General features: G+C 36.1%; 1 protein-coding gene across 1 annotated transcript in view; it reads right to left on the reverse strand.

Annotated features, from left to right (window-relative positions):
* ATP2C2 (ATPase secretory pathway Ca2+ transporting 2) overlaps window positions 1-20884 on the reverse strand; it is a 111946-nt gene that overhangs the window by 65641 nt on the left and 25421 nt on the right. The window contains exons 2-3 of the mRNA XM_051974925.1: window positions 3494-3604; window positions 2101-2217 (exon numbers count right to left, since the gene is read on the reverse strand). Coding sequence (XP_051830885.1) covers window positions 2101-2217; window positions 3494-3604 — 228 coding nt within the window. The remainder of the gene's footprint in view (window positions 1-2100; window positions 2218-3493; window positions 3605-20884) is intronic.

Here is a 20884-nt window from a genome sequence, read left to right on the forward strand (position 1 = left end):
TGTGTGGGTGTTTTTGTAAACTACCAATGAGGGGATTTGTTTTGCTTGATTACCACATCTATGTTTACAAGGAATGTTTTCTTTTCTCTTTGTTTCAATGGAGTGGAGGTGGGAAGAAGGGAAAATAAACTTGTTGTTCATTAAGAAAAACAATTTAAAAATAGAAGTGGGATGACGTAGAATAATGCAGATACTTTCACTTGAGATCACTACACTGTCAGCTTGATTTTATTGTTTTATTTTGTTACAGAAGACTTCTCATGGAATGGGGACAATCAATAAGTATTTGTAATATAAAAACAAATTACAACAGTAAATTTTTTCATTAAGAAAAATTAATAGAATGTAACCTCTCTGAGGGCAAAGAGTTTCTGTTTCTCCCAGGATCTCTAGAATCTAGAACTTATTAATCAATGCTTATTGGTTGATAAAGGGAAGGACTTTGTAAACTATGGAGAGCTGTAGAACTATGAGCTTCCAAACTTGAGTATCTTTTGTATCCCTCTGTGACCCAACTCCAATCTAAATAATTATCATTTGCTATTGTTACTATAGTGTTATTATAATTGTAATCAATTATTACTTTGATTGATGATTACAAATCACAACAGTGTTCTTCAGGAAACCTTCCCTCATTACCTTGACTTCTAGATCCGCCCTCTTCTGGACTACCACTTATTTTCTAGTTTTTCTCTTCATATCACCACTTCCATTTTATATAAATTTATATAAATTAGATCAGGTTTAAATGAACAACAACAGTCTTCAAAGAGAACAATAAAAATAATGTAATGCTTCTATAATTACATATCTGTTACACTTAATCCTCATAATCCATTTAATAAACATTCACTGATACTGGGATAGCATTAAAAAGGACATATAAATAAGTATAATTTGAAATTTCTGTCTGTTCTACTCTAAAGTAGGCACCAAAGGCAACAGTATTTCTATTTTATACATCATTATAGTGAGGATCATAAATGTTAAGATTATGCTTAAGGTTGCACAGCCATTAAATGTCAAAGATTAGAGCCCAGATTTTTTCTAATTCTAAGTTCAGAACTTTTTCTACTACTGCCCCACTGCCTAAAAGGTGTTTTTGTTTCCCATTTCTCCTTTCTCCAAATCATTCTTAACACTACCAGCAACTGATATTCCTAAAATGCAAATTTATTCATGTCATTTTATGTCCTGCTAAAGAATCCTCAGTGACTCCCTATTGTTTCCAATATTAGTGATAAGCTCTTAGCCTGCTGTGTCTTTTGTTTTTGTAGTCCCAGTGACCAGGAGATAGTAGGTACTTAATAAGTGCTTCTTGAATTAAAACTAAATTCTTGTCTTTAATGCTAGTAGAGAATTTGCCAACTAATTGGATGAATGTATAATGGCCTCTACAATCTTTTTAAAAATTTGCATCTGGCAGAACCACGCCTCCTTGGTATTGAAGTACTCATCAGTTGCCAGCTGTATCACAACCAGAATCTTTCTCTCCTTAAAATACATTATCCTAGGATTTAGAGCTGATAAGAAGCTTGAAAATCATTTAATCCAACCAGTGAGGTTTAGAATAATTAATACCTCTTAGGCTCTGCTGGTTGATTATATTCTTTTGTCTATTTTCTATCTTCTCAAACTAGTCTGTGTCCCAGCTACCCATGCCCTTTGCCTCCATTCCCTCCCTACCAGGACAGGGACTATGTCTTCTAATCCTTTCATTTCCTTCTCCGGCTCCTAGCAGAATGTCTTGGACATAAAAAATACTTGACAGATTTTTTTTCATTGCTTTTCTTAAGTAAAATATTTACATCTGTAATTAAATCCATTGAAAATTTCAGCCAAACACAGAAGAGAAAATTACTCAGCATCATGGACAAGATTCTCTGATTCTCTGACCAAGAATATATGATTGGGTGATTGCCAGATCCCTGCTTCTTCCTTGCGCTGAAATATCCTATTGTCTCTCTCTCTTAATGCTGGTGAAATCATTACCTGTTCCTTCAGATTTTCAAAAATGATTTTGCTTATTTCCTAGAAGCGTAGTCTATTAGCATAATACAAGGAATAAAATACTGACCTTTATCCTACATCTGATCTTACCTGGTCTAGGTATTTCTTCCACACTGGTTCAGTGTTATCAGCTATGAATTCATTCCAGCCATGGATTAGCCTGCGTTGAGTTACAGAGAATTCTGAAAGCCCATTTTGTAAATCAACCTGAAAAAACAATGAAAAAAAACATGTTAAGCCACAAAGAGAGGGAGCAGCATTGCCTGGTGGAAATCTGAGTTCAAATTCAATCACTGCTTGTGTTATTTACTCTATTAGCCAGGTTACTCAATAAAAGAGATAATAAAACGTGTAGTACTTAACTCTCAAGACTATGTAAAGATCAAATAAGATGATAAAGAGCTTTGTCAACCTTAAAGCTCAAAAAATCGCTTCCTTCCTTCCTCTCTCTCTCTCTCTCTCTCTCTCTCTCTCTCTCTCTCTCTCTCTCTCTCTCTCTCTCTCTGTCTTTCTGTCTTTGTCTCTCTGTTTCTCTCACTTTTTTTGCTTGTGACCTGGGAGGGACTTAGAGATCACTGAACTCGACTATCTTATTTGTCAGCAAGAGGAAATGAAGAAGCCTAGAATGGTAAAATGATTTTTCTCCAGAATCACACAGCTAGTTGTGACAAGATCATTACTAGGGCTCACTCCATTATCTCCATGGACTATTTTTAGTTACCAACATTATCTATTGTTAGACTATTCTTCAACTTCAAAGATTCTTTCAACCTTTATGTTAAATCAAATTTAATTAAAGGATTCTTTGAGGATTTTGTAATACTCCTTAAAATAAATCAGCAATCTCTTTTTTCTGCTCTTTTGCCTATCTTTTTGGGGGATTATACATTGGCAGACTTAGATGGGGTTTGTGTGCTTGAGCAAATGAAATTTATTAATTAAGAAAAAAGGAAATTTGGCAACACTTTTTCACGTCATAAAATCAAAAGTAGGAATGCTAGCACTAAGAATATCAACATATTGTATCTGGTGATTTTTTTTATTTTTTGGTGAGGAAATCAGGGTTAAATGATTTACTTAGGGTCATACAGCTAGTAAGTATCAAGTACTTGAGGTTAGATTTGAATTCAGGTCCTCCTGACTCCACAGCTGGTACTTTATCCACAAAACCACCTAATTGCCATATATGTGTGTATTTGTATACATGCATACATACATATACACAATCTATATACATATATGCATGTATATACACATACTTGAGTGTATGTTTTATGTGTGTATATATGTGCCTATATGTATATGTGTATATGTTTTTGTTAATCAACAAATCAATCAAAAATGAAAAAAAGCTTTAAATAATTAGAATAACTACAAATAAATGGTATTTGATTATAGCATTATATAAAAGTGTACTATGATTAGGATGAATATTAGTTTCTTTTTATTTTAACAACTTTAATTACTCTCAAGGACTACTTACATATAATGCTTTAGACAAGTCTTCTTTCTGACACTTAGAAGCTTCTTTGGGTGACAAAGGTATCACTGCCTTTTCTCTCTCAATGGTTTTCAACTCACATTGTTCTTCAGCCTATGAAGCAAATGCATCAATTAATGATTGAATAGAAGGTAAAACATGGTATGACAAGGCATAGCATAATATAGATGTTTTAAGTAATCTCACTTTATAGAATATGAAATTAAATATTTGTGTAGGCAAAAAATTTTATAGTCAAAGATTTAAAGCTTTGAACTCAGGGAATTTGCAACCTCACATACATGAAATATTTCACTAAGTAGTCAAGGAAAAGGAGGGGGACATCCCAATCTTGGGATCAGGGAAAGAGAATAACAGAATTTTCATGAGAGAATTTTCTGTGTGCTGGGAAGGACCATGAGGTTTTGAGGGCAGGAAAGAGTGATACCGACAGGATTCGTATCATTTCTGTCTTAGAAAAATGCCACAAAAACTGGGACGTTGGCGCATTGTTGGTGGAGTTGTGAACGGATCCAACCATTCTGGAGCGCAATTTGGAACTATACTCAAAAAGTTATCGAACTGTGCATACCCTTTGATCCAGCAGTGTTTCTACTGGACTTATATCCCAAAGAGATACTAAAGAAGGGAAAGGGGCCTGTGTGTGCAAGAATGTTATACTAGAAACTGTAGTGGCTAGAAACTGGAAACTAAGTAGATGCCCATCAATTGGAGAATGACTGAATAAGTTATGGTATATGAATGTTATGGAATATTACTGTTCTATGTGAAATGACCAGTAGGATGATTTCAGAAAAGCCTGGAGAGACTTAACATGAACTGATGCTGAGTGAAATGAGCAGAACCAGGAGATCATTATATACTTCAACAACAATACTATATGATGATCAATTCTGATGGACGTAGTCATCTTCAACAATGAGATAAACCAAATCAGTTCATTTGTTCAATACTGAAGAGAACCAGCTACGCCCAGCGGAAGAACTCTGGGTAATAGCTATGAACCACAACACAGCATTTCCACTCCCTCTGTTTTTGTCCGCCTGCATTTTTGATTTCCTTCTCAGGTTATTTTTACCTTATATCTAAGTCTGATTTTTCTTGTGCAGCAAAATAAGTGTATGGATATGTAAACATATATTGTATTTAACATATATTTTAACACATTTAGCATGTATTGGTCAACCTGCCATCTAGGGGAGAGGGTGGAGGGAAGGAGGAGAAAAGTTAGAACAGAAGGTCTTGCTACTGTCAATGCTGAAAAATTACCTATGCATATATCTTGTAAATAAAAAGCTATAATAAAATTAAATAAATAAAGTCCTGCAGCAAAAAAAGAAAGAAAGAAAGAAAACCCCCCACCGCAAAAAAGAAAAATGCCACAAAGTTTTGCAAAAGGATTTTCAGAACCCTAACATGAAAATACCAGAGACCTGAATCACAACCTTAATTTCTTCCTCAACAAAAAAAATCTTAAACAAGTTGGTTAGGAGACTTTTCCTTGGAAACATATTTCCAACTACAAAATGAAAGAAAGTGGAAAAATAGAATTCACTTTATAGAAATTCCCTTCATAGTCAAGTTTTTTTTTAGCATATTAAGATTAAGCATATTAAAATTAACATTTTAATTTAAATAGTTGTCTTGAGTGCCAAAGATCCTTCCTAGTTTTTTTCTTTAATTAATATGGAGTTGATCAATGGAGTGTTTTATGAACTTGTAGAGTTCCCCAATCCATTTGATGAGACTACAGGAAGTGAACCTTATCTAAGGGACACTCACTATGAAATCAGCATGAATGAATCTTGCTGATAATATATAGAGAATATATTTGACTGGTTCACAATGCCTAAGGCTATTTCCAGTGTGACCTGTGACTAAGGATCAGGGGTACTGTATCTTGTAATAAGAGTGGTCTACATAGAAGGCCTTTCCAATGTTGTGGTTAATCAATCACATCCAACAGTCACGTCCAACTCTTTTATGAGACTATTTGGGGTTTTTTTAAGCTAAGACACTTGAATGGTTTGCCATTTCCTTCTCCAGTTCATTTTATGGGTAATAAAACTGAGGCACAAAGGGTTAAGTGACTTGCTAGTAACTATCTAAAGCCGGATTTGATCTCAAAAACATGAATTTTCCCAACTCTAGGCCAGGTGCTCTAACTACTATGCCATCAACTGCCTGCTGGTCAATATAGTGAGATATGAAACCAATTAAACTCATACTTTCTCCTCTTTGCCCTTCTCTCTTATTACTGATGTCTATAATATAGCAAAGTAGGGGAGGAGTTTTCTTCACTTCTTCCTTCACCTCTACCTCCAAATAGTAAACAGGGACCTGGACCAAAAGCACAAGACAAAGGGAAACATTTGCAGCCCTGCTTAGTTCAAGAGTAGTTCATGAACAATATTCATAAACTCCAAAATTCTATGTGGAAATGGGAGACAATACCCAGAGGTAATAAATAGTCTAAATAGTGTGATCATAGATACTAGCCTTCTAGTCAGGGAAGGAAAATTTCCTAGACAACACTAGCTTTAACCCCTACTTCAAAAGCTCCTGAATTTGAAATTTTACATAATAATTATCTGCTAGTATATATCCTTGTAAGAAGAGGATCACAGGTGTAATTCCCACATCCTAAGGGCTTAACATGAGGCCTGGGAATCAGGACTTGCCATTTCCTCTCTCCCATCAGTCAGCAAGAAGGGATTTCTTGTTCAGCAGCCTACAATTTTGGAGAAAATCAAATAGGTTGAAAGCTATGTGTCTGTCTAATGTTTGCCTCAAGGTCTTTGCATTCTGTCCTTTACCCATAAATACCCTATGTACATTAGAATCTTGAATACCTTTGAATGAATTTGGATTCGTGAGCTATTATGAAGAACATAAAACATTTTCTGGAATTCTCCTATTAGGAGGAATGAACCCAAGAGAAAAGGGTGACTTTATTGAGAGACTAGAGTGTTATATGGATCTAAAGATGTTTTATTTCTCTGGAACTCAGCTTTTCCAAGATAAAATAAGACTTTCAGCTTCAAATCCTAATCCAGTCAGATGATTAAGGTCATATGTTTTGTTGTTCAGTCATTTTTCAATTGTGTCTGACTCTTCATCACCCCATTTGGGATTTTTTTGGCAAAGATACTTGAATGATTTGGGATTTTTTTCTCTAGCTCATTTGACAGATGAGATAACTGAGGCAAATTCGACTAAGTGACTTGCTAGAATCACACAATTAAAGTGTCTGAGGCAATATTTGAGTTCACATCTTCCTAATTCCAAATTCTATGCTAGATCTAGCTCCAAATCCTGTGATCCTAAATCCTTAAGCCTTTTTCCTCAGCAGAAATTACATTCCTACTTATATTTTTGTTCTGTTTTGTTTTTCTATCCCTATTTTTGATTCCAGCTCCTATGAGCACTACTGGACATCTAATGTCTATTATGAAAAATGATTAAGTTACTTAATCACAAGAGAGAGGTTTTGACCTGTTCAATAATTAAATCTTTAACTTTTTTTCATATTTCCCAACAGAAATGAAAAGGCTTTCTCCATCTTGCTGCATTGTAGAAGATAGCAAAGGGCAAAAGGCAAAGAGAAGACAGTGTGGGAAATTGCTGGGAGCAAGAAAAAATTAAATGGCCAATTGGGCCTTTTGTCAACCTACCATTTTAGGGTCACGTGACTTGACTTCTAAGGAACTGAAAAATTAGTGTGGCCTATAAAGCAACATTTTAAAAATATAAGCTAGGAATTTCTGAGCAATAAAACATGAGGAAACACAGAGGGCAAGACCCTGCTTACCAGGGTGAGAACTTTCAGGACCCACAAGTAAAGATAAGCAACTAGTAGCTCCAGAATGATGTGTTTTGGTACTTCCAGATTAGGGGATTATTTTTAGTCAAAATAAAGGTATTTGTTAGCTCTGGGCCAATTCCCAAGTAAATATTATAGTTAGCAGCAAGCTTCATTTTTAATACCCTATTGCCTAGTTCTGCTAGGAACTTGCTAGATCTTAGAAAATCTTGCTTGAGCTTTTATTCTTTAATTGTATCCTCATTTGGGAAATTTCTGTGCCCTGGATCTATCTCTATACTTGTTCTTTTTCCTCCCCCCAAAGCAGTAGGGAGGTCTTTGTTTTTTTTTTTTCCTTCAAAGATTTCTAAGGTCCTTTCTATTTAAATCCTCATCACCTCAGGGTCAGGCTCTCCCTCCCATCTAAGATGACAGTCGGAGTTAAATGACTTGCCCAGGTTCACACAGCCAGTAAATGTTTGAGTAACATTTGAACTCAAGAAGGTGAGTCTTCCCAATTCTAGCACCATTCAGCAGACCCAGGTGTTAGTGGATCTGATAAAATTCTTGCACCAGGATGCTAGAGGCACACACTTCTGCCTACTTCTGAAACCACATATGTGGATTAAAACAAGAGACTACTGGAATAAATCAATGATTTGGTCTTTCTATTATTATTACCTCACATAAATTGGTGGCAGAGTGGAAAGGAAAATTTAGGGAGGGAGAATTTTGACTTTTTTTTTAGAGAATTTAGAAAAAATGGAAAATTTGAAGCTTGGAGATCCAGGTTCAAAGCTTGGCTCAGTTATTTGTTGCCTGTATAACTTTGGGCAAATTCCTCAATGTCTCTAGTGCTCAGTTTCCTCATCTGTAAAATGAGGTGATTGGGCTAGATGACTTTTAATGTTCTTTCCAGTTTCAAGTCTATGACTCTAAAATATTATTACTCACATATGCCTAGTATTTTTTCTCACAATCCTATAATATCAATAATTAATTAATTTTTAAGTTAATATTAATTATTAAGAACTTTACAAATACACTCTCATTTTATCTGCATTGCAGTCCTGGGAGGTGAATGCTATTATTTCTTACTTTAAAGAAGGTAAAACTGAGGCAGGAGAGGTTAAGTGACTTTCCCTGTGTTATATAACTAGAAAGTATCTGACTGAATTGGGGTCTTCCTTTTTTTTTAATTTTTATTTAATAATTACTTTATATTGACAGAATCCATGCCAGGGTAATTTTTTTTACAACATTATCCCTTGCACTCGTTTCTGTTCCGATTTTTTCCCCTCCCTCCCTCCACCCCCTCCCCTAGATGGCAAGCAGTCCTTTATATGTTGGATATGTTGCAGTATATCCTAGATACAATATATGTTTGCAGAACCGAACAGTTCTCTTGTTGCACAGGGAGAATTGGATTCAGAAGGTAGAAATAACCCGGGAAGAAAAACAAAAATGCAGATAGTTCACATTCGTTTCCCAGTGTTCTTTCTTTGGGTGTAGCTGCTTCTGTCCATCATTTATCAATTGAAACTCAGTTAGGTCTCTTTGTCAAAGAAATCCACTTCCATCAAAATATGTCCTCATACAATATCGTTGTCGAAGTGTATAATGATCTCCTGGTTCTGCTCATTTCACTTAGCATCAGTTCATGTAAGTCTCTCCAAGCCTCTCTGTATTCATCCTGCTGGTCATTTCTTACAGAACAATAATATTCCATAACATTCATACACCACAATTTACCCAGCCATTCTCCAATTGATGGGGATCCATTCATTTTCCAGTTTCTGGCCACTACAAACACGGCTGCTACAAACATTTTGGCACATACAGGTCCCTTTCCCTTCTTTAGTATCTCTTTGGGATATAAGCCCAATAGAAACACTGCTGGATCAAAGGGTATGCACAATTTGATAATTTTTGGGCATAATTCCAGATTGCTCTCCAGAATGGTTGGATTCGTTCACAACTCCACCAACAATGCATTAGTGTCTGAATTGGGGTCTTCCTGACCACTCTATCCACTTCACCACATCAGTGGACTACAAGACAGATATTGCAAGTAGGATTCAGGGAAACTAGATGGTGCAGTGGGTAGAGTGGCAGAATTGGAATCAGGAAGACTCATCTTTGTCAATTTAAACCTAACCTTAGATACTTACTAGCTGTGTGATCCTAGGCAAGCTACATCACCCTGTTCGCCTCAGTTTCCTAATCTGTCAAATGAACTGAAGAAGGAAATGGCAAATTACTCCAATACCTTCGCCAAGAAAACCACAAATGGGATCATGAAGAGTCAGACGTGACTGAAAAATGATTAAAGCAAATGAGCAATATACTTTGACACTGAATTTCAGCCATGTGAAGTGACTTGTTTAACATCTCATAGCTGAGTGTCAAAGCTGGGGTTCAAGGGTAGGTCCCTTAGCCCTTCAAGTTCCTCATTATTTCTAAGTTACCAAGCTGCTCCTCAACATCTGACAAGATTTATAATCTGATCAATGTGGGTCCACCTTCTCCCCTCTCATTCTCAATGGCTGAAAAAGACCCATCACCTGGTAATAAACTTTCTGATGATGATCATTGTTTTCATGGAGTTTGGTCAAATGGGGGATAAGACACAGTAATAGAGTTATAATATAGGATAGCTCATATTGCAAATGTGTTACATATGTACATATACACACAATGCATATATTTATATAGAATTATATTATTATATAATAAGTACAAAACAAAATGAGCTCTGAGGGTAAAAATGATTAGTGATTGGTTACAATCAGGGAAGCCTTCCTGGAGGAGCAGGCATTTGGGTCAGACCTGTGTGGGACAGTAGCGACGACTAAAACAATCAGAAATCCAAATATGAGTGGAGGAAAAAGTTTATTTCTTTCTCATGAGAAAAGATGTGTAGTCTCTGACACATTAATCATGGTTTTAGAGAGACACACAGCCTGGCAAAGGGTATTCGTTTTTCTAATACCCAACTCAAGTCCCATCCCCCAACTTCCTACCTCCTTTCCCTAGGGGCTAGGGTTTCTAACCTACAATGTCTAATAAAGAGGGAAGAAAGCCTGAGGCTCTTAAATGCTTAATGGAGCAGGGTGCTTCCCACTCAATCCAATCCCTGCTCCCTAGGAGCTTCAATACTAAAAGGAGAAGATAACAGTGGAAAGTTAGGGGCAAAGAACTAACCATTCTTTTCAAATCTCAAGCCACCTGCCCTGATTATAAAGCCCAGTCCCTGCCCTTAAAAAGCTTACATTATTACTTTCTTTTGGGTGACATAATCTCCACCCTCTCCCCAACTTCCCAACCCCTACCCCTGACAGCTCTGTGGGTTTCATTTCTCCAATTTAATTTTTATAACTGGGGAAACCAAATATATCCATTTCTCACAGACTTTAAAATGTTGAGGAGAAATTCAATAAATGATTGTTTTCTTTCTCATTTTTTTTTCCTTTTTGATCTGATTTTTCTTGTGCAGCAATGACAAATATGTATAGAAGAACTATACATATTTAACATATATTGGATTATTTGCCATCTAGGGGAGGGGGAGAGGAGAAGAGAGGGAGAAAAATTTGGAATACAGGTTTTACAAAGGTGAATGTTGAAAACCATGTTTTGCTGCTTGCATTTTTGTTTTTTTTCCCCGGGTTATTTATACCTTCTGAATCCAATTCTCCCTGTGCAACAAGAAAACTGTTTGGTTCTGCACACATATATTGTATCTAAGATATACTGTAACCTATTTAACATGTAAAGGACTGCTTGCCATCTAGGGGAGGGGGTGGAAGGAGGGAGGAGAAAAATCGGAACAGAAGTGAGTGCAAGGGATAATGTTGTAAAAAATTACCCTGGCATGGGTTCTGTCAATAAAAAGTTATTAAAAAAGAAAGAAAGAAAGAAAACTATGTTTTGAAAATAAAAAAAAGCTTTATTAAAAAAATCCAACAAATTAAAAGGGGAAAGGATGAGAAGCTAGACTTGCTCAAGGAACACTGTGAAGCAAGACATGGGTGTCAAAGAATAGAACAGTTTGACTGGATCAGCACTTCCCAACCTGTGGGCTTTGGACCCCTGGGCTACCACAAAGTTAGTAGAAGAAACTGCTCAACACTCTGTTAATTGAATAAACAAAAATTTCTACACATGTACTCTCTGTTTTGCATCCATCACCTCATTCCTCCACTCCCTCAACTGCCTCCTGCTTCCCTCTTCTGTTTCTAAACTCTCATCTGGCCATACCCCATTCCACAAGCGGCACATATTATGATACTATGTATCAGGTAATATCACATGTTACATAGCAATATATATTACCGTTTTTCATATATATGCAATACTATTTTCATAAATATACACATTCTTTTAAAAGTGTGATCAAATCTGAAGTAACTTTCTGTCATCACATATTTTCTTAATAGATACAAATAATATAACTCATCACTAGAAATCTATGTGTTTGTTTGTTTGTTTTTTTTTTTGACAATTCTGGACTCTCATACTCAAAAACGGTGGGAACCATAAGCAAGGATTCTCTTTTGCTTTATGAATCATGTCAGGAGAGAAAAATCAGAACAAATGGGAGAAACCATGGGAGAGGAAAAAATAACAGAAAAAAGAAGTGAACATAGCATATTGATTTGCATTGTTCTTTTTCTGGATGCAGATGGCATTTTCTGCCCAAAATCTATTGAGATTATCTTGGAATAAGCAAGGATTTTCAATCCATGAACTCATTTTAAAATATTAACTATATTTTCAATATAATTGGTTTCTTTTATGATCCTAAGTATTTTTATTTCATGCATATGAAACAATAGGCTTTTCCAGATTGGCAAAGAAATGATGAAAATAAAGTCAAGAACTCAAGATTATTGAGTATGTGAAGGAGACCAATGAATATGAGAAAAGAATAGAAAGGCTGGGTATGTTCAGATTGCAGTGGTTACTGGCTATTGTGCAAAGGAATTATAAGTTTCCAGGTGAATAACAGGGAACTGCTGAAGATTTTTGAGTAAAAGAATAATATAATCAGATTTCTGTATAAGAAATCTCACTTGGAAGTAATATGAAAAATGGATTAGCGATGTGAAGAAGACCTTTTAGAAGATAGCTGCAATTATCTAAGGCAGTTTTTTTTCTTAAATTTAATAATTTATTTTCAAAATATATGCAAAAATAGTTTACAACATGTTGTAAAATCTTGTATTCCAAATTTTCTCCCTAATTTCTTCTATTCTCTCTTTCTCCTAAACAACAAGTAATTCAATATAGGTTAAATATGTGCAATTCTTCTAAACATATTTTAAGGCAGGGTTTTTTTTTAAACATTTTCCATTTATGATCCCTTTCACCCAAGAAATTTTTCCATGACCTCACCAACATAAGTATATAAAATAGGCAGGTGGATCAAACATTTACTGATAATGTTATAATTTTGTGTTCCCCACATTCAGTTATGTGACCCCATATGGACTCATGAATCACAATTAAGAAACTCAGATGTAAAGGACGCATCTCTGTCTTAGTATCTAGGGGAGTGGTGATAATAGAATCAGGAAGAATGGAGGCAAGACACTGAGAGGAAGTGAAATCGACAAGTCAAGAATGGGAGATTTACAGTTAAAACAAAGATAATTCTAAAATGTCACCTATTGGGGATAAGGAAAATAACAGCACCAATGAGAGAGAGTTACATGAAAAGAAGAAGCAATTTTAGGTGAAAAAATAATTGGTTTAGAACAGGATGTGTTGAAATGCCAATGGGATATCCAGGTACAGTGTTGGCAGGCAGCCAGAGATGCAAAGCTCTAGCTCAGAAAAGAGTTCTGTACTAAAGATAAACATCAGAAAGTCATCATTATAGAAAAGGCTGAAACAGTGAGGATTAACGCAACTGGCAAAGAAGAACTAGCTGAGAGGGAGAATACAAAGAACAGTAGAATTTGGAAGAACATCTAATAAAAATCTCTCTGGTACCAACTGAAAAGCAAATAGGGATGTCTGTATGTAGTTCATCTGCTCATGAAAGAAACTTCCTCTTTTCATTTTTCGTTGTTTGTCAGGCTGGTGCTTTAACAGTTTTTCCTCCCTTCTATAGAATGTAACCTTCTTGAAGATCTTGTTTGCCTTGATGGAGGCAAGCATCAGCAGCAGGGAGGGTACCAAAAAAATGAATCTTTTTCTCTATTGGTGCTTTCCACAATGACTTTGATTTAGAGGTTCTATGCCCAGAAAAGGGAGAAGACTTGCTCCTGGCTACAAAGATAATAAGAACAGAGCAAGGATTTGCACTGGAATCTTTATTTCAAAAAACTATGATCATTGTTGAACAAAGGAACAGATGGGTCTGGTAGCATCAAAATCCAGGAATACTATATTGTTCGGTGTCTTTTGACACCTTCGTTCAACAAACTTACTATGTGAATACTGGGTTTCAAAATAGAATTTACAAATTCTCTCTCTCCTAGCTCTTTATAATGACTCAAACCTATTCCCCATGACCCATTTGATGTTTTATTGGGCCATAAATATTTTAAAAGGTTGTGGTTAGTAAAATCTCTTCATGTATTAAAAATCCAGAATTACCTGTTTTCTTCTTGATCAAAAATCAAGATATAAATGCTTCAAGAATAAGAATAAACTAAACTAATACAACAACAAAAAAGTGAATCCTTTCTCCTCTTTTATTAAGTACAAGAGGGAGTTTAAAAGAATGTAAAATAGGGGAAAAGAGTGAAAGAGAATGAGAGAATGGTTGTTTCCCAACAATTGTGTACCAGGAAGTTGAAAAGGCAAACATCATCACTAGGGAGTAAGTTAGAAGAATACTGTAGGTTTTGGCTCAAAATCAGGAAAACTTCTTAACGATTAGAGCTGTCTGACAACAGAATGGTTTGTTTTTGTAGGAAGGGAGCTCCCCATCCTTGAAGGTAATCCATATAAAGACTTCTTAAACTTTTTCTACTCTCAACTCTTTTTCTCCTAAGAAATTTTTATGTGATCCCAAGTATATAAAATTATATAAATAAAATATTTACTGATAATAAATTATAATTAATTTCACACCTTCCCATTCAGTTATGAGATCCCATATGGGGTGGGGAACCACAGTTTAAGACTTTGGACATTAGACATTCAATGACTAATTGTTGGGGATGTTGTAGGAAGAATTTGTACATCTGACAAGGTGGTATTGACCTAGATTGTCTCTAAGATACTATTCAGTTCTAGAAGTTTGTGATTATATGTAAAGGAGAGCATAATCATGTTACTGAGAAGAATACATGTCCTTGGAAAACTGTGAACTCTTCTGACAACCATTTCTCAATACAGCAGAATAGAATGGTGAAGTGCAGATTGTGGAGCTTACTGAATATCAAACAAAGGAGTTAGAAGTTTTATTGTTGGGTGATAGGGAGCCATTGATAATTTTTGAGCAGAAGAATGAATTGGTCAGGTCTCTGCATAAGAAATATTATTTTGGAAATAATGTGAAAGCTGAATTAGAAGGAGGCAAGAATGGAATGGAATAGAAACAAATTATATGTATAGGAATATGATGGAATATCATCAGATAATATGGAATGATTTTTCTGAAACAATGTAGACTGAAGACAATAGCCTGAGTAACAATTAACACAACAGTGATAGTAATACAAATATGATAAGGCAGTTGAATGTTGATGAATTGTAATGAACAACCTCAGTCCTAAAGACCTAGTTCTGAAGCACCTCTTTTTGGTAGAAAGGGGGACTTAAGGGTATAGAATATGGCATATGCTGAATATTGGCTTTGCTTAATTACCAAAAAAAATGGGTGCTCAGTGGGGCCAGGATTAAGTAGAAAGGATTAGAGTATTAAAAAAAAAAGGCAAATTCTCCAATTGATAAATGGTCAAAGGATATTAACAGACAATTTTCAGAGGATGAAATTGAAACTATTACCACTCATATGAAAGGGTGTTCCAAATCATTATTGATCAGAGAAATGCAAATTAAGACAACTCTGAGATACCACTACACACCTGTCAGATTGGCTAAGATGACAGGAAAAAATAATGATGAATGTTGGAGGGGATGCAGGAAAACTGGGACACTGATGCATTGTTGGTGGAGTTGTGAACGAATCCAACCATTCTGGAGAGCAATCTGGAATTATGCCCCAAAAATTATCAAATTGTGCATACCCTTTGATCCAGCAGTGTTTCTACTGAGCTTATACCCCAAAGAAATACTAAAGAAGGGAAAGGGACCTGTATGTGCCAAAATGTTTGTAGCAGCCCTGTTTGTAGTGGCTAGAAACTGGAAAATGAATGGATGCCCATCAATTGGAGAATGGCTGGGTAAATTGTGGTATATGAATGTTATGGAATATTATTGTTCTGTAAGAAATGACCAGCAGGATGAATACAGAGAGGACTGGCGAGACTTACATGAACTGATGCTAAGTGAAATGAGCAGAACCAGGAGATCATTATACACTTCGACAACGATATTGTATGAGGACATATTTTGATGGAAGTGGATTTCTTTGACAAAGAGACCTGAGTTCAATTGATAAATGACGGACAAAAGCAGCTACACCCAAAGAAAGAACACTGGGAAACGAATGTGAACTATCTGCATTTTTGTTTTTCTTCCCGGGTTATTTCTACCTTCTGAATCCAATTCTCCCTGTGCAACAAGAGAACTGTTCGGTTCTTCAAACATATATTGTATCTAGGATATACTGCAACATATCCAACATATAAAGGACTGCTTGCCATCTAGGGGAGGGGGTGGAGGGAGGGAGGGAAAAAAAATCGGAACAGAAACGAGTGTCAATATAAAGTAATTATTAAATAAAAATTTTAAAAAAAGGCAAAAAAAACTTTTAAAAAAAAGATAGACATACTGGAACTTGGAATAGTCTGGGATGAACTGGTAAAATGATCGAGATAGTAGATAATATCAGATGAAATAAAATTAAAAATATAATCATGCTTTGGAGCAGCTAGGTGGCACGATGGATAGAGCACCAGCCCTGAAGTCAGGAGAACCTGAGTTCAAATCTGTCTTCAGACACTTACTACTTCCTACCTGTGTGACTCTGGGCAAGTCACTTAACCCCAATTGCCTCAGCAAAATAATCATAATCATAATAATTATGCTTTTCTGCAAAGGCTAAAAGGGAATATGACCAAAGTGTATACAATCATAAATAGCCATATTAATAATAACTGCTTGCATTTTCATAGCCCTTTTAAGTTTGCAAGGTATTTTATAAAATTTTTTTTCATTTGATCCTATGGCATCTTTGGGGTTATTCTCATTTTACAGATGAGGAAACTGAGGCAGGCAGCAGTTAAGTAGCTTGACTGTGGTCGAACAATTAGTAAGAATCTAAAGTTGAGGTCAGCTTTTCTTGATTTTAGACCCAGCACTTTATCCACTATGCCATCATAGATAAGGTAAAGACTTGTTCACTAAATCCCAGAATACCATGAGGCAGGGACCTTGAAATTTTAATTAAGGAGAGATTTGATACAGCTCAATTTTATATAATGCAGGAAGGATTACAAAGTTCTTTCCTCAGATAAATGCATTTGAGTACATACTTCCTTTCCAATTTTATACAGTAAATTTCTAGGGCTCATCCTTGGAATTTCCCCCCATGGTGCCTAGCAAAGGACCTCACATTGATGGATGACTGAATTCAAATCTGCTTTTACTACGAAGTAAGTGAAAAACTTACATGAAGAAGCTGGACAAGCTGGAAAGGTAAAAGCTGAGTTTGGGTTTGTTTACAAATAAGAAACCTGAGCGAGGCTATTAAAGGGGAGGCAGGAGTGTTCTGTAGTAGATCCCTGACCGACCTTTGAGGCATGATAACCAGAACTCATACTCCCACCCTGGGACGGTAACCACTGAGACAAAACATGAAAGTGGCTGATTATGGGACAAATTGGTGAGGCATTGCTTACATCCTTATGAGAGGACAGAAAAATCCAAATGCTAGAGAAGAAAAAAGAGGAAAAGGAGCAGAGATAAGAGAAGAGCAGGAAAGCAGAAAAACTGAGAAGCCTGGAGTCCCAGATGTGGGGGTAGGAGTTGGGGGTTGGGGACAAGACAAAGCAAAGAATGAGTCTTCACTGTGTGCTGCTCTGGGGCCAATGCCCCAAAGCCAGAGAGTTTGAAAATTGGGAGGGGACAGAATCCAGATCTAGGTAACATTTAAGCTTTATACAATATTTCTCATATATATTATTTCACTTGATCTTTACCATAAATCTACAACTAGAACAGGCAATATTATCTCCGTTTTACAGAAGACAATACAGTTCTGGGGAGGGGGGTGTTAAATGATTTTGCCAAGTTCTCAAAAGTATTAAGTGACAGGTAGGATTTGAACACATCTCTCCGACTCCAAATATAGTACTCCTTCCACTATAGCATATTGTCTCATGGGTCAGTATTTGTCTTTCCTACTTTACAGAGTAGCTATGTGGGATGGGCTACCTGGAGTTGGGAAGATCTGACTTATTCAGCCTCAGACACTTACTTGCTGTGTGAGCTCGGGTAAGTCATTTAATGATTCTCTGTCTCAGTTTCCTCCTTTTTAAAATGAGAAAAATAATAGCATCTCCCCACTAGAGTTGTGTAAAAATAAAATGAGATAGTATTTGTAAATTGCCTTACATACCTTAAAACCCTGATGCATATCATCTTTTGATAGGCAGTTAGATAGTACTGAGCCTGAAGTCAGAAAGATCTGAATTCAAATCTATCCTCAGACAATTCCTGGCTGTGTGACCCTGGGCAAGTCATTTAACCCTTTTGCCTCAGTTTCCTCATATGTAAAATGAACTGAAGAAGGAAATGGCAAACCACTTAGCAGTATCTTGCTAAGAAAACCCTAAATGAATTCGAAAAGACTCAGACATGACTCAACAATAATTATCTTTTTGAGGGTTATTGGGAGTATAGCACATGCAAACATAAATGGTAACAGTTACTCTTACTAATATCATAGAATCCTAGTGTTGGAGTTGGAAGAAATCTTAGAGGTCATCTAGCCCAACCACCCTATTTTTCAGATGAGAAAACTAAGAACCAGAGCTTAGATTTAGTGACTTTTCCAAAATCACACAGATAATAAATGATAGAGCCACAATTTGAACATCTGTCCTCTAGTTTCAAATGGACCCCAATGGAGATGATGACTAGAGTGTGTAGCTCAAAGGATCCATGAGCCCCAAGTTAAAAGCCTTTAAATTAGAGCTATTCTGGTTTGGGGAGTCTGTTTGTTTGTTTGTTTGCTGGGTCAATTGAGGTTAAGTGACTTGCCCAGGCTCACACAGCTAGGAAGTGTTAAGTTTCTGAGGACAAATTTGAATTCAGATCCTCCTGACTTCAGAGTGGTGCTCTATCCACTGCACGAACTAGTTACCCCCTAAATTAGAACTATTCTGAAAAATAAAAAATGAGCTATCCTTGGAGGATGTGGCTTCTTTCTCATTGAAGATTTTTCAGCAAAGGCTGGATGGTCATTTGCTAGGTGGTGGGAATTTCATTTTAGGTATTGCTTACTCTTGGTGATTACTGAAGTCCCTTCCAATCTGAAAATGTCATGATTCCTCAAGGATGACACCAGGGATGGACATAGGTCTGTTGTCTGACTACCACCTTAGCTAAGAACAGAGAGCCTTAATGCCCGAGAGCTGACCATCAAGTTATGATTTTTTTTCAGCCAGGATAACTCATAAATATTATAACGCAGAAGTCTTGTTACCTGCATCAAGGAAGATCATAGCTTTATCAATGCATTCACCATTCACAGAATTGAATATAGAGATAAGTAGACAAACATATTTTTAAGCATCTACTTGCCAGGAATTCTGCTAAATATTGGAGATACAGAGAAAGGCAAAACCATTGTCTGTTTTCAAGGAATTCATTGGCTAATGAGGAAGACAACATGTAAATAACTATTTACAAACAAAATTTACAAACAATTTGAATGCAGCATAAGTTGGAAATAATCAACAAAGAGGAAGCACTAGAATGAAAAAGAAGCTAGAAAAGTTTTCCACAGAAGGTGGGATTTTAGCAGGGACCTTAAGGAAATAAGGGAAGATGAAGAGCATTCCAGGCAAGGGGAAGAGATGGTGAAAATGTCCACTTTAGGGAAGTGAAGAATCTTGTGAGAGAAAAAGTGAGGAGGTCATTGTCACTGAGTCAAAGAATAGTGAAGATGGATAGGGGAGGGGGCAGTAAGTTGCAAGATACTCAGAAATGTAGGATCAGTAATGCTTAAAAGCCAAACAGAGCCCTTAATGTTTGATTCTAGAAGCAAAAGGAAACCATTGGAGTTTAGTGAGTAGAGGACTGACATGGATTTTAGGAAGATCAGTTTGGATGGGGGATGGAATGGTATGGGATAGGCTTGAGTCAGAAAACCTAACCAGGATTCTACTGTAATAATTCAAGTGTAAAATGATGAAAGTTTGCACTAAGGTCATAACAGGATCATTGGAATGAAGGAGACAGATGTTGTCAAGAAAGAATTGACAGATTTTGGCAACAGATTGGATAGGGGAGATCACTACTGAGAAATAAGTTGATAATCTAGGTTGAGAGCTTTCTGGGATGACTGAGAAGATGACGGTGTTTTTGACAACAATAGGAAAGTTAGGAAGAAGTTTTGGGGGGAGGAAACATAATGAGTTCAGGTTTGGACAAGTCAAGTTTAAGATATCTACAGGACATTCAATTTGAAATGTCCCATAGATGGTTGACAATTCAAGAATGGATCTCAGATGAGAACTTTGAGTTGGATAAATATATCTGAGGATCATCTATATAGAAAGGATAAATGAATAAATGAGTTCAAGGCAAGAGTATAAATAGAAAAGAGAGTCCAAGATGGAGCCTTGAGGGGCACTCACAGTAAGTGGGAGCAACACAGATGAAGAGCCAGAAAAGAAGAAAAAGGCAGCAACAACCTATATAGTGTGTAGAGATAGTACTGCAGTCAGGACACTTGGATTCCAGTTTTGCCATTTTAAATTGCATCATCTATAATTTTTTAAAAATTCTGCCAAATATTTGCAATAGCAAAAAGGACCAAATGTGTAATTTCATTCATCTAAAGAATTCCTGGGTAAGGAAACTTCTCCTGTCAATACTAATACCTTCTCTACAACTTATTTTTAATTAGTTTTTTCTTCTTTTCAATTAATAAATTTGTATTTCCCTTCTTATCTTCCACTTTGTAAAAAATCAAAATCCTGTAACAATAATCATACTCCAGAAAACAAATTCCCACACTGTCCATGTTGAGAAATGTCCTTCTGACTATTGAGTCCATTACCTCTCTGGCACAAGTGGGCAACATTCTTTATCATTAGGCCTCTGGAATCATGGTGCTGGGGAATTATAATTGTCTAGAAGCTGGTTTCTTAAACTGTGGTTCACAATCCCATATGGGGTTTCATAACTGAACATGGGGATTGTGAAATTATGATTTATTATCAGCTAGTCTTTGATTTGTATATCTATTTTATAGATCT

Source organism: Antechinus flavipes, chromosome 2 (assembly GCF_016432865.1).
Source record: "Antechinus flavipes isolate AdamAnt ecotype Samford, QLD, Australia chromosome 2, AdamAnt_v2, whole genome shotgun sequence".
NCBI classification, from domain to species: Eukaryota; Metazoa; Chordata; class Mammalia; order Dasyuromorphia; family Dasyuridae; genus Antechinus; species Antechinus flavipes.